Source organism: Triticum urartu, chromosome 3 (genome assembly GCF_003073215.2).
Source record: "Triticum urartu cultivar G1812 chromosome 3, Tu2.1, whole genome shotgun sequence".
Classification (NCBI taxonomy): domain Eukaryota; kingdom Viridiplantae; phylum Streptophyta; class Magnoliopsida; order Poales; family Poaceae; genus Triticum; species Triticum urartu.
Window position 1 is genome coordinate 545,940,440 of NC_053024.1, and position 15,059 is coordinate 545,955,498.

The 15,059-nt window shown below is 45.3% G+C and overlaps 1 protein-coding gene across 1 annotated transcript; it reads left to right on the forward strand.

Annotated features, from left to right (window-relative positions):
• The first annotated feature begins 12,277 nt into the window (after nt 1-12,277).
• Nucleotides 12,278-13,685, forward strand: LOC125548674 (peroxidase 2-like). The gene is made up of 2 exons (XM_048712232.1): nt 12,278-12,649; nt 12,733-13,685. The coding sequence occupies exons 1-2, from the start codon at nt 12,329-12,331 to the stop codon at nt 13,474-13,476; spliced, it is 1,065 nt and encodes a 354-aa protein (XP_048568189.1). The 5' UTR covers nt 12,278-12,328; the 3' UTR covers nt 13,477-13,685.
• The last annotated feature ends 1,374 nt before the right edge of the window (nt 13,686-15,059 follow it).

Sequence of the window (15,059 nt, forward strand, 5' to 3'; positions counted from 1 at the left end):
TAGGAATCACTAGAACTGATTTTTGTGATGAACTACTTTCCAATTCGGGAGAAGGTACAATTACCTCATCAAGTTCTACATTCCTCCCACTCACTTCTTTCGAGAGAAATTCTTCTCTAGAAAGGATCCATTCTTAGCAACGAATATCTTGCCTTCGGATCTGTGATAGAAGGTGTTCCCAATAGTTTCCTTTGGGTATATGAAGACGCATTTCTCCGATTTGGGTTCGAGCTTATCAGGTTGAAACTTTTTCACATAAGCATCATAGCCCCAAACTTTAAGAAACACCAGCTTAGGTTTCTTGCTAAACCATAGTTCATATGGTGTCGTCTCAACGGATTTAGATGGTGCCCTATTTAACGTGAATGCAGTTGTCCCTAATGCATAACCCCAAAACGATAGTGATAAATCGATAAGATACATCATAGATCGCACCATATCTAATAAAGTACGGTTATGACGTACGGAGACACCATTACGCTATGGTGTTCCAAGTGGCGTGAGTTGCAAAACTATTCCACATTGTTTCAAATGAAGACCAAACTCGTAACTCAAATATTCTCCTCCATGATCAGATCGCATAAATTTTATTTTCTCGTTACGATGATTTTCCACATCACTCTGAAATTCTTTGAACTTTTCAAATGTTTCATACTTATGTTTCATCAAGTAGATATACCCATATCTGCTCAAATCATCTGTGAAGGTCGGAAAATAACGATACCCGCCTCGAGCCTCAAAACTCATTGGATTGCGTACATCAGTATGTATTATTTCCAATAAGCCAGTTGCTTGCTCCATTGTTCTGGAGAATGGAGTTTTAGTCATCTTTCTCACGAGGCATGGTTCGCAAGCATCAAATGATTCATAATCAAGTGATGCCAAAAGCCCATCAGCATGGAGTTTCTTCATGCGCTTTACACCAATATGACCTAAACGGCAGTGCCACATATAAGTTGCACTATCATTATAACTTTGCATCTTTTGGCTTCAATATTATGAATATGTTTATCACTACGATCGAGATTCAATAAACCATTCACCTTGGGTGTATGACCTCAGAAGGTTTTATTCATGTAAACAGAATAACAATTATTCTTTGACTTAAATGAATAACCGTATTGCAATAAACACGATCCAATCATATTATGCTCAACGCAAACACCAAATAACATTTATTTTAGGTTCAACACTAATCCCGAATGTAAAGGGGAGTGTGCGATGGTGATCTTATCAAGCTTGGAATCACTTCCAACTCACATCATCACCTCGCCCTTAACTAGTCTCTGTTTATTTTGCAACTCCCGTTTCGAGTTACTACTCTTAGAAACTGAACTAGTATCAAATACTGAGGGGTTTCTATAATCACTAGTAAAGTACACATCAATACCATGTATATCAAACATACTTTTGTTCACTTTTCCATCCTTCTTATCCGCCAAGTATCTAGGGCAGTTCCACTTCCAGTGACCATTTCCTTTGTAGTAGAAGCACTTAGTTCCAGTCTTGGGTCTAGCTTTGGGCTTCTTCATGGGAGCAGCAACTTGCTTGCTATTCTTCTTTGAAGTTCCTCTTTATTTCCCTTTGCCTTTTTCTTGAAACTAGCTGTCTTGTTAACCATCAACACTTGATGCTATTTCTTGATTACTACCTTCACCAATTTCAGCATCGCGAAGAGCTTGGGAATTACTTTCGTCATCCCTTGCATATTATAGTTCATCACTAAGTTCTAGTAACTTGGTGATAGTTACTAGAGAACATTGTCAATTACTATCTTATCTGGAAGATTAACTCCCACTTGATTCAAGCAATTGTAGTACCTAGACAATATGAGCACATGCTCACTGGTTGAGCTATTCTCCTCCATCTTGTAGGCAAAGTACTGTTAGAGGTCTCCTACCTCTTGACACGGGCATGAGTATGAAATACCAATTTCAACTCTTAGAACATCTTATATGTTCTGTGGTGTTCAAAAACATTTTTGAAGTCCCAGTTCTAAGCCGTAAAGCATGGTGCACTTAACTATCAAGTAGTCATCATACCGAGCTTGTCAAAATGTTCATAACGTCTGCATCTTCTCCTACAATAGTTCTGTCACCTAGCGGTGCATCAAGGACATAATTTTTCTGTGCAGCAATGAGGATAATCCTCAGGTCACGGATCCAATCTGCATCATTGCTACAAACATCTTTCAACATAGTTTTTCTCTAGGAACATATCAAAAATAAATAGGGAGCTACATCGCGAGCTATTGATCTACAACATAGATATGCAAAAACTATCAGGACTAAGTTCATGATAAATTTAAGTCCAATTAATCATATTACTTAAGAACTCCCACTTAGATAGACATCCCTCTAATCATCTAAGTGATCACGTGATCCATATCAACTACACCATGTCCGATCATCACGTGAGATGGAGTAGTTTTCAATGGTGAACATCACTATGTTAATCATATCTACTATATGATTCACGCTCGACCTTTCGGTCTCAGTGTTCTGAGGCCATATCTGCATATGCTAGGCTCGTCAGGTTTAACCCGAGTATTCCGCGTGTGCAAAACTAGCTTTCACCCATTGTATGTGAACATAGAGCTTATCACACCCAATCATCACGTGGTGTCTCGGTACGACGAACTGTAGCAACGGTGCATACTCAGGGAGAACACTTATACCTTGAAATTTAGTGAGAGATCATCTTATAGTGCTACCGCCGAACTAAGCAAAATAAGATGCATAAAGGATAAACATCACATGCAATCAATATAAGTGATATGATATGGCCATCAACATCTTGTGCCTTTGATCTCCATCTCCAAAGCACCGTCATGATCACCATCGTCACCGGCTTGACACCTTGATCTCCATCGAAGCATCGTTGTCGTCTCGCCAACTATTGCTTCTACGACTATCGCTACCGCTTAGAGATAAAGTAAAGCAATTACATGGCGATTGCATTTCGTACAATAAAGAGACAACCATATGGCTCCTGCCAGTTGCCGATAACTGTGTTACAAAACATGATCATCTCATACAATAAAATTAAGCATCATGTCTTGACCATATCACATCACAACATGCCCTGCAAAAACAAGTTAGACGTCCTCTACTTTGTTGTTGCAAGTTTTACGTGGCTGTTATGGGCTGAGCAAGAACCGTTCTTACCTACGCATCAAAAACCACAACGCGGTATAGTGATTGATTTTTTATCTTCGGAAAGAACCTTGTTCATTGAATCTGATTCAGCTAAAGCTGGACAAACTGACACCCACCAGCCACCTGTGTGCGAAGCACGTCGGTAGAACCAGTCTCGCATAAGCGTACCCGTAATGTCGGTCTGGGCCGCTTCATCCAACAATACCGCCGAATCAAGAAACAACTAGTGACGGCAAGCAATATGTATATACCCACGCCCACAATGTCTTTGTGTTCTACTCGTGCATATAGCATCTACGCATAGACCTGGCTCGGATGCCACTGTTGGGGAACGCAGTAATTTCAAAAATAATCCTACGCACACGCAAGATCTATCATGGTGATGCATAGCAACAAGAAGGGAAGAGTGTTGTCCACGTACCCTCGTAGACCGTAAGCGGAAGCGTTATGACAACATGGTTGATGTAGTCGTACGTCTTCATGATACGACCGATCCTAGTACCGAAAGTACGTCACCTCTGCGATCTGCACACGTTCGGCTCGGTGACGTCCCACGAACTCTCGATCCAGCCGAGTGTCGAGGGAGAGCTTCATCAGCACGACGGCGTGATGACGGTGATGATGAAGCTACCGGCGTAGGGCTTCGCCTAAGCACTATGATGATATGACCGAGGTGGATTATGGTGGAGGGGGGCACCGCACACGGCTAAGGGATCAATGATCAACTTGTGTGTCTATGGGGTGCCCCCGCCCCTGTATATAAAGGAGCAAGGAGGAGGCCAGTCGTCCCTTGGTGGCGCGCTAAGGAGGGGAGGAGTCCTCCTCCTAGTAGGAGTAGGACTCCCCTTTCCTAGTCCTACTAGGAGGAGGAAGGGGGGAGAAAGGGAGAGAAGAGAAGGAAAGGGGGGCGCCGCCCCCCTTCCCTAGTCCAATTCGGACTAGAGGGGGAGGGGCGCACGACCCTGCCATGGCCGGCCCTCTCTCTCTCCACTAAGGCCCATGTGGCCCATTAGTTCCCCATGGGGGTTCCGATAACCACCCGACACTTCGATAATTATCCGGTGACCCCCAGAACTCATCTGGTGTCCGAATATAGTCATCCAGTATATCAATCTTTATGTCTCGACAATTTCGAGATTCCTCGTCGTGTCTGTGATCATATCCAGGACTCCGAACTACCTTCGGTACATCAAAACACATAAACTCATAATACCGATCATCACCGAATGTTAAGCATGCAGACCCTACGAGTTCCAGAACTATGTAGACATGACAGAGACACATCTCCGGTCAATAACCTATTGCGGAACCTGGATGTTCATGTTGGCTCCCACATATTCTACGAAGATCTTTATTGGTCAAACCGCATAACGATATACGTTGTTCCCTTTGTCATCGGTATGTTACTTGCTCGAGATTCGATCGTCGGTATCTCAATACTAGTTCAATCTCGTTACCGGCAAGTCTCTTTACTTGTTCCGTAATGCTACATCCCGTAAGTAACTCATTAGTTACATTGCTTGCAAGGCTTATAGTGATGTACATTACCGAGAGAGCACAGAGATACCTCTCTGATACTTGGAGTGACAAATCCTAATCTCGATCTATGCCAACTCAACAAACACCATCGGAGACACCTGTAGAGCATCTTTATAGTCACCTAGTTACGTTGTGACGTTTGATAGCACACTAAGTGTTCCTCCGGTATTCGGGAGTTGCATGATCTCATAGTCATAGGAACATGTATAAGTTTATGGAGAAAGCAATAGCAATAAACAAAATGATCATCATGCTAAGCTAACAGATGGGTCAAGTCAATCACATCATTCTCTAATGATGTGATCCTATTAATCGAATGACAAATCATGTCTATGGTTAGGGAACATAACAATCATTGATTCAACGAGCTAGTTAAGTAGAGGCATACTAGTGACACTCTGTTTGTCTATGTATTCACACATGTACTAAGTTTCCGGTTAATACAATTCTGGCATGAATAATAAACATTTATCATGATATAAGGAAATATAAAAAAACAACTTTATTATTGCTTCTAGGGCATATTTCCTTCAACTTGCTCGAGATTCGATCGTCAGTATCATCATACCTAGTTCAATCTCGTCACCGGCAAGTCTCTTTGCTCGTTCCGTAATGCATCATCCCGCAACTAACTCATTAGTCACATTGCTTGCAAGGCTCATACTGATGTACATTACCGAGAGGGCCCAGAGATACCTCTCCGATAGACGGATTGACAAATCCTAATCTCGATCTATGACAACTCAATAAACACCATCGGAGACACCTATAGAGAATCTTTATAATCACCTAGTTACGCTGTGACGTTTGATAGCACACAAGGTGTTCCTCCGATATTCGGGAGTTGCATAATCTCATAGTCAGAGGAACATGTATAAATAGCTAAATGATCATTATGCTAAGCTAACGGATGAGTCTTGTCCATCACATCATTCTCTAATGATGTGATCCCGTTCATCAAATGACAACACATGTCTATGGTCAGGAAACATAACCATCTTTGATTAATGAGCTAGTCAAGTAGAGGCATACTAGGGACACTCTATTTTGTCTATGTATTCACACATGTACTAAGTTTCCAGTTAATACAATTCTAGCATGAATAATAAACATTTATCATGATATAAGGAAATATAAATAACAACTTTATTATTGCCTCTAGGGCATATTTCCTTCAATTCCCTTGATGAATGCATCGTTGTGTAGCTATTGTTGACCCACTCGTGCCGCTCTAGGGGAAACCCTAGGATCTGGTCTTCTACATAGGATGATGGCGACACTGAAGTGTCGTTTCTCTCTTTGGGAGCATCGTTTGTAGATCAGTGCTGGAAGTCTAAGGCTGGAGGTGGAGCGGCTTCGTCTTGCACTGAGCTTCGGTGGAGATGTCAAGTCATGCATGGTCGACAGGTGCTACACTGCATCATGCCTGTTTAGCAGGTGGTACGCATGACAGATCTTCCGGAGACTTCAAGCTGTGTCGGCTGGTGGTACTTGGCGACATAGTGCTAAGGTGTGTACCAGTGGCAACCGTGACATGCGTAGTAGTTCGCGCGTAGGGAGGTGGTGTCGTTGGGCGCCATGGTGGCGGCGACAAGTGGCTGGACTGGCAAGGGTGACGCGGATCTCCTTCCTGAAGATGGGTTAGCGGTACAATGATGATAACGACTTTTAAAATGTGTGCATGTTGTGTACGCTTTAGCTTTGCTGCACCGGCTATAGGTTCTGATACGTTATGCAGATGGATCGGACGACACCGGTTTTAGATATGGGGAGTGAGAGAACTCCATATTATCGAACTTGTAGGTGTGAGTGGTGGCTTTGTTTAATAATTAATATCGATGGTTGCATGCATCAATTGATGTAGAGGCCAGGGGTCTTAACCTCCTTTTCTAAAAAAATAAAAAGAATCCATGGATTGATACCGGGCTCTGAAAGATAGCTTCGTGTATAGCCTTCGGTCGAGCACTCCAAATCGCCCAAACAATGACCAATAATTCGGTAAAATCATCATCCGAGGTCGTTTCCAGCTAGACCTGAGCATGGGCAGCCCAACCCAACGACTTGGCCCAAGCCCGGCATGAAAAAGGCCAAGCCAGGTTGGGATTGCCATTTTGGCTGGGCTCGGGCTTTTTTGTGGTCCAAAAGGTAGTTTGGGATGAGTTCAGGCTTTTCATTTTCTGCATTTCGAGCCCGTAGATGTGTGAACACTAAAAAGCAACATTCGGTCAGGCCGGGCTCGAGATTGAAAACAGAGTGCATTTCGAGATTCGGGCCATCTCGGGCTTGAGAAAAGAAGGTCGGGCTTTTACAAGCTCTCCCCGAAACCCGTCCCATCCTAGGGTTTTCCCAGGTTTATTTCTAGCATACGAAACAACCACTTCCTTCATCTGGGCACCTATTCATGTAAATGTGTTCTGTGAGCGACTCATCGACTAGAGCCCATACACACCTTGCCATGAGCACTTCTACAAAGAGTGGCGCCTGATGTCTTCCTCTCCTGCACACAATTCACAACGTCAGAAGTCTCCATATGTCAACGATGAAGCTCTGCTATAGAAAGCTCAATGCTTTGAGCGAGGTGTCATGCAAATACCCTGACCTTGGATGGCACCTTGAATTTCCATACTTTGATCCATGCTTTTTCTGATCTACTAGAGCTTATGCTCGGGCGCCCTTCAAGCCAATCCCCATGAGCATTTTCTTCGTAACAAGCATCCTATATGCCGATCTAACGAAGAAGACGTCAGTTTTTCATGACGGTGTTGATAACCCACAAGTATAGGGGATCGCAACAGTTTTCGAGGGTAGAGTATTCAACCCAAATTTATTGATTCGACACATGGGGAGCCAAAGAATATTCTCAAGTATTAACAGTTGAGTTGTCAATTCAACTGCACCTGAAAGACTTAATATCTGCAGCAAAGTATTTAGTAGCAAAGTAGTATGATAGTAGACGTAACGGTAGCAAAAGTAACGGTAGTGGTTTTGTAGTGACTGTAACGGTAACAACAGAAAAGTAAATAAGCAAAGATAAATATGTGAAAAGCTCATAGGAAATGGATCAGTGATGGATAATTATGTCGGATGTGATTCCTCATGCAATAGTTATAACATAGGGTGACACAGAACTATCTCCAGTTCATCAATATAATGTAGGCATGTATTCCGAATATAGTCATACGTGCTTATGGAAAAGAACTTGCATGACATCTTTTATCCTACCCTCCCATGGCAGCGGGGTCCTATTGGAAACTAAGGGATATTAAGGCCTCCTTTTAATAGAGTACCGGACCAAAGCATTAACACTTAGTGAATACATGAACTCCTCAAACTACGGTCATCACCGGTAAGTATCCGGATTATTGTCACTTCGGGGTTAACGGATCATAACACATAATAAGTGACTATAGACTTGCAAGATAGGATCAAGAACTCACATATATTCATGAAAACATAATAGGTTCAGATCCAAAATCATGGCACTCGGGCCCTAGTGACAAGCATTAAGCATAGCAAAGTCATAGCAACATCCAATCTCAGAACATAATGGATACTAGGGATCAAACCCTAACAAAACTAACTCGATTACATGATAAATCTCATCCAACCCATCACCGTCCAGCAAGCCTACGATGGAATTACTCACGCACCGCGGTGAGCATCATGAAATTCGTGATGGAGGAAGGCTGATGATGACGATGGCGACAGATTCCCCTCTGCGGAGCCCCGAACGGACTCTAGATCAGCCCTCCCGAGAGAGATTAGGGCTTGGTGGCGGCTCCGTATCGTAAAACGTGATGAATCCTTCTCTCTGATTTTTTTCTCACCGAACGTGAATATATAGAGTTGGAGTTGAGGTCGGTGAAGCACCAGGGGGCCCACGAGGCAGGGGGGCTGCCCAGGGGGGTAGGTGCACCCCCACCCTCGTGGACAGGGTGTGGGTCCCCTGGCCTTGATTCTTTCGCCAGTATTTTTTATATATTCCAAAAATATTCTCCGTTAATTTTCATGTCATTCCGAGAACTTTTATTTGTGCACAAAAATAACACCATGGCAATTCTGCTGAAAACAACGTCAGTCCGGGTTAGTCCCATTCCAATCATGCAAGTTAGAGTCCAAAACAATGGCAAAAGTGTTTGGAAAAATAGATACGATGGAGATGTATCAGGTGTGCACAAAAATCTTCGCGTGAGACTAACTAATTGGTATGTTGCATATCGTCTCAATGTCCATAGGCAGGAAGTGTCTAGTAAGTTCCTCTCTATTCCATATCCCGGCAATGGATCAACAAGTTCATATACCAGCTGATGCGGGCTTGCTGACAAAGCCATCACCGGAGTCAAACACTCCATCCTGGGATCCAATTATCTTGCCACACTCTCATGGTTCGCCCATTGCACCATTCTATAGACTAGTCCTAATTTCAAAATATCCCCGTCTTCCACTAATAATCTCCATACCTGAGAGGGGACAAGCCAATAAGTTGATTGAGCATCATAGTGGAAGGCAGGGACATTATGAAATAAGATACGATGCATAATAAGTTCTCAGAAATTCCTCTGCTCCTAAACAAACAAGACATATCTTTAACCTCTAACAAAAACAAATACGAGTATAGGGCCCCTTTGACGAATCCCCTCGCGGTTTAAAAGCCTCCGTACATTCCCCGTGAAAAAGCACTGATAACGAAACCGATGTAACAATCCCCATGATAGACATCACCCATCTCTCAGTGAAACTCAACTTCAACATTATAGCCCGAAGATAATCCCACTCGACTCTATCATACGCCTTCATCATGTCGAATTTAAGAGTGCAATATTGTGAACTGATTCCCCTCTTCTTCTTGTTCATAAAATGTAATCACTCGTATACAGTCAAGATAGTATTTGTGATCAAACTACCAAGGACAAATGCTGAGCACTTCCTTCAATCTGTCAGCTTGCACTTTCGACATAATTTTTAGCACAACATTACATAAACTAATCGGTAGAAACTGATAGAGGGAATATGTTGTTGGAAATATGCCCTAGAGGCAATAATAAATTGGTTATTATTATATTTCCTTGTTCATGATAATCGTTTATTATCCATGCTAGAATTGTATTGATAGGAAACTCAGATGCATGTGTGGATACGTAGACAACACCATGTCCCTAGTAAGCCTCTAGTTGACTAGCTCGTTGATCAATAGATGGTTACGGTTTCCTGGCCATGGACATTGTATGCCGTTGATAACGGGATCACATCATTAGGAGAATGATGTGATGGACAAGACCCAATCCTAAGCCTAGCACAAGATCATGTAGTTCATATGCTAAAGCTTTTCTAATGCCAAGTATCATTTCCTTAGACCATGAAATTGTGCAACTCCCGGATACCGTAGGAGTGCTTTAGGTGTGCCAAATGTCACAACATAACTGGGTGGCTATAAAGGTACACTACAGGTATCTCCGAAAGTGTCTGTTGGGTTGGCACGAATCGAGACTGGGATTTGTCACTCCGTGTAAACGGAGAGGTATCTCTGGGCCCACTTGGTAGGACATCATCATAATGTGCACAATGTGATCAAGGAGTTGATCACGGGATGATGTGTTACGGAACGAGTAAAGAGACTTGCCGGTAACAAGATTGAACAAGGTATCGGGATACCGACGATCGAATCTCGGGCAAGTATCGTACCGCTAGACAAAGGGAATTGTATACGGGATTGATTAAGTCCTTGACATCGTGGTTCATCCGATGAGATCATCGTGGAACATGTGGGAGCCAACATGGGTATCCAGATCCCGCTGTTGGTTATTGGCCGGAGAGTTGTCTCGGTCATGTCTGCATGGTTCCCGAACCCGTAGGGTCTACACACTTAAGGTTCGATGACGCTAGGGTTATAGGGAAAGTATGTATGCGGTTACCGAATGTTGTTCGGAGTCCCGAATGAGATCCCGTACATCACGAGGAGTTCCGGAATGGTCCGGAGGTAAAGATTGATATATAGGAAGTATGGTTTTGGCCACCGGAAGTGTTCCGGGCATCACCGGTAGTGTACCGGGACCACCGGAGGGGTCCGGGGGTCCACCAGGTGGGGCCACCAGCCCCGGAGGCCTACATGGGCCAATAGTGGGAAGGGACCAGCCCCTAGGTGGGCTGGGGCGCCTCCCACCAAGGCCCAAGGTGCCTCCAAGAGGGGAAGGGGGCAAACCCTAGGCTCAGATGGGCCTAAGGCCCACCTAGTGGTGCGCCCCCCTCTCTCCCCCTTTGGCCGCCCCCTAATGGGATCTAGGGCTGGCCGCCACCCCTAGGGAGGGAACCCTATGTTGGGGCGCAGCCCCTCCCCTCCCCCTATATATACTTGAGGTTTGGGGCTGCCCAACACATGTGATTTGCTCTCCCTGTTGGCGCAGCCCTACCCCTCTCCCTCCTCGTCTCTCGTAGTGCTTGGCGAAGCCCTGCTGGAGTCCCGTGCTCCTCCACCACCACCACGCCGTCGTGCTGCTCCTGGATGGAGTCTTCCCAACCTCTCCTGCTCCCCTTGCTGGATCAAGGCGTAGGAGACGTCACCGAGCTGTACGTGTGTTGAACACGGAGGTGCCGTGCGTTTGGCACTAGGATCATCGGTGATTTGGATCACGACGAGTACGACTCCATCAACCCCGTTCACTTGAGCGCTTCCGCTTAGCGATCTACAAGGGTATGTAGATGCACTCTCCTTTCCTCGTTGCTAGATTACTCCGTAGATTGATCTTGGTGATGCGTAGAAAATTTTGAATTTCTGCTACGTTCCCCAACATATGTAGCTTGAACTTTTGAGATCAAAACAAGCAAAGTCTGATTTACATATTGTAAGTGGAATATCTTCGTCTGCTGCCAAGCTCAAATGAGTTAGGGATAAACAGTAAAATCTGATTTGTTTGGGGAAAACTTTGGCAAATGCTTTGAGTTCTTGAAATTTTTTATCACGAAATGACATTCGTGAAAGTCATGGCAAAAAAATAAATCAAAATGAGCTCTCCAAAATGCTTTCAAAAATAACATTTTTGGAGCATCAACTTTGTTTGTTTTGCCACAATTTCATGACAAACTTTTGAAAGCACACAAAACATTAAGTTTCAGGGAAAAAATCAGTAAGGAGACATACACTACTGCTCTGCAAGCGCAGGCCGGTTCGCCCGAGTTAATGTAACCGGTTAGCAGCTGCATCACATGCCTGCATGGAATGGTAAATGCATGGTTGGTGAGGTTGTGGACATTTTCCACAGAAAGACCAAGTCGTCGAGGAGCGGAGACACTGTTCCCATGCAACATTCAACGGTCAACCCAGCTCGTCCCCACGCACAGCAGTACAGCACACCGGCACCGGCACATCTCAGAGGCCGATCGGACCGCCGACGGGCAATCAGCGAGACACCGCGAAATCTACCGAAAGTCGCCGGTCAGACGATTGGAATTTCCGTCCATCGCGACGTGCGCCGCCCACGAAACGCGGCTTGCACATACGTCGTTGCCAAGCTATATTGCCTTTGTACGTGGTCCTCCGGGACGGCCTATAAATATGTCATCCGTAACCCAGCCAGAGCAAACAACACACGACACGAAACGACCATCAGCTCTCTAGTGGCTAGTGCGAAAGGAAGATGGCGACTAAGCTCGCAGCGCTCATCGTCTTGGCCGCGTTCCTCGCCGGGCCGGCGGCGTCCGAGGGCGCCAGCATTTGCTTCAACGGCTGGCTGAGGCTACCCACCTACGACCCGGTGCTCTGTCGCCCCGCGCCGGACGTTCAGACGCGGCAGAGGAGACCTGCTCCCTCGGGGTCAGGGCTCACCTCCGGCTATTACAACACCAGGTGCCCTAGCGCGGAGAAGATCGTCACGGATGCCGTGAAGAAGGCCGTGGATGCGAACCCTGGCATTGGTGCGGGGCTCATCCGTCTCTTCTTCCACGACTGCTTCGTTCGGGTACGCACAACACAGCTCGTCAATTCTACTAGCTTATATTCTAGCATGTTCATTAGGAGGTCCTTCATGTTCATTATATATAGGGCTGCGATGGTTCTGTCCTCCTCAACACGACCAACTCCAAGAACAGCGACACGGAGAGGGAAGGCCCTCCCAACCAGAACAGCCTCCGAGGGTTCGAGGTGATTGACGAGGCCAAGGCGGCGATCGAGGCCACCTGCCCCGACACAGTCTCATGTGCCGACATCGTTGCCTACGCCGCCCGCGACGCGTCCTACTTCCTCAGCGACCGCAAGATCAACATCCAAATGCCGGGCGGCCGCTACGACGGCCGCGAGTCCTTCTCCAACGAGACCGACCAGTTGCCCGGGCCCTTCTCCAACCTTACGGCTCTCCAGGGGAGTTTCGCGGCCAAGGGACTCACTTCCGACGATATGGTCACGCTCTCCGGCGCGCACACCATCGGTCGCGCCCGCTGCTCGTTCTTCTCCACCCGCTTCTCTGAGATGGAACCGACATTAGCCGCCAAGCTCAGGGCCCAGTGCAGCAACGACAACAACAACGTGAACCAAGACGATGTGACCCCCGACGTCCTGGATAAGCAGTACTACCAGAACGTGGTCGACAAGAAAGTGTTGTTCACCTCGGACGCCGTGCTCAACTCGACGGAAACAATAACGCAGGTGACAGAAAACGCAAACATGGCCGGGGCGTGGGAGAGGAAGTTCGAGAAAGCCATGGAGACTATGGGAAAAATCGGGGTCAAGACCATAGGCAACCAGCAAGGCGCAGAGATCAGGAAGGTATGCTGGAGAGTCAACAACTAATGCAGGCCAGTAGTAATGCTTGGTAGTTGGCCGGCTCCATGTCTGGATCCCCCCATGGAGGAGATCTAACTTTGCCTAGCTAGTGTCGTTGTTGGTTTTCTCATACTAAAACTCTGTATGTGTGTGTGTGTGTGTTTTGGTGTATCATACTAAAACTCTGTATGTGTGTGTGTGTTTTGATATATTAATAAAGATATAATAATATATAAGTAACCGTGTATGTTCCACGTACGACTATTTTCATGGTTGTTTCTGTCGATTAAAAACTGACACTGAGTAGCGGGGCCTGAACTAAGCCATGACAGGGAATCCAAAAAATGCAGGGCCGGTCCTGACTTTTCAGAGGCCCAGGGCGAACGTAAAAAGTGGGCCCACTAGTGGGAAAAATCAATTATATATTGATATAAAGCATAAATTTTCTTTTGGATTGAAAGTTCTAGGAAATTGCATTACCAAATAACGTCTCATAATACACCATGGGTAAACAGGAATGCACATGCTTGTCTTGGCAACAACCAACAAAGTCTTAATTCTTATATACCAATGAGGATAGGATTCCTAACACCGGAGAAAACAAGATAAATACTTTTGAGGCAACAATTTTACAGGAAAGGAGCAGGAACACCTGAATTTGTCAGAGGTGAAATGGAAGAAATCCAGCTATCCAATCCCAATCATATTAGATCCTGGTATGATCCTCATATCCTCAAATGAAGAGAAGATCGGTCAGGGAATCGCTGGAAAACCCAAAAAAAACAGTACAAAGATGAAGCGCAAAAGGACTGGGAGATTGCAGGAACTTTGTGAGCTGTTGACCCAAGAAAATTACAATTTGCAAAGTGAAAGTACTATGCAGACGATACTTAACTGGCCGATCGATGGACGATGCTTCATCCAGCGGTTCTACTTCAGTTTGTCCTAGGAATGCATGGTTAGATTAGTAGGATCATGCAAGAATCGGCTGAGCACTGTCGTGTGTGTAGCAGCGCTCTTTGCAAAGAGACTAGCGGATGAAGTGTTGCCTGATGCCGCACACTCGATGGGCATATTTATAGGGAAAACCATAGGGAAGTGAGATAGAGAAATTAATAGTGGGTCAAAGAAATCGGCTACTTATTTACTAGCCATGATGTGTGCTTTGGGAGTAGGAGCGCTGGAGCGGGATGAGGAATGAGAAGACAGACAAAAAATTCGGTCTAGAGAGAAGAAACGGCGGTGGCGGCTAGATGGAACAGAAGCTGGCTGCCTCCTCACGATTCACGTACATAACATTAGTAAGTTAGATTAGGCTATAGGCTTTAAGAATGATGGCCTTTTTCTGTTACTCTGGTGGCTTGCTCGGTGCATTTGTTTAACAAATGTTGGGCTGTCTAGTATACCTAGTGTATATAGATGCACAGGGTCGGCCCCCCATCAGGCTGGGGCCCTAGGGCGTCGCCCTTCTTGCCCCTACCCAGGGCCGGCCCTGGAAAAATGCATTCATTTTCTCATTTGGTCTTGACAAAATGTCTGAACCAGTAAATGTTGCAGTCATTTTTCTCCAATGACAGAAAAATTGACTCATTAGTCGTCGAAGGAAATAT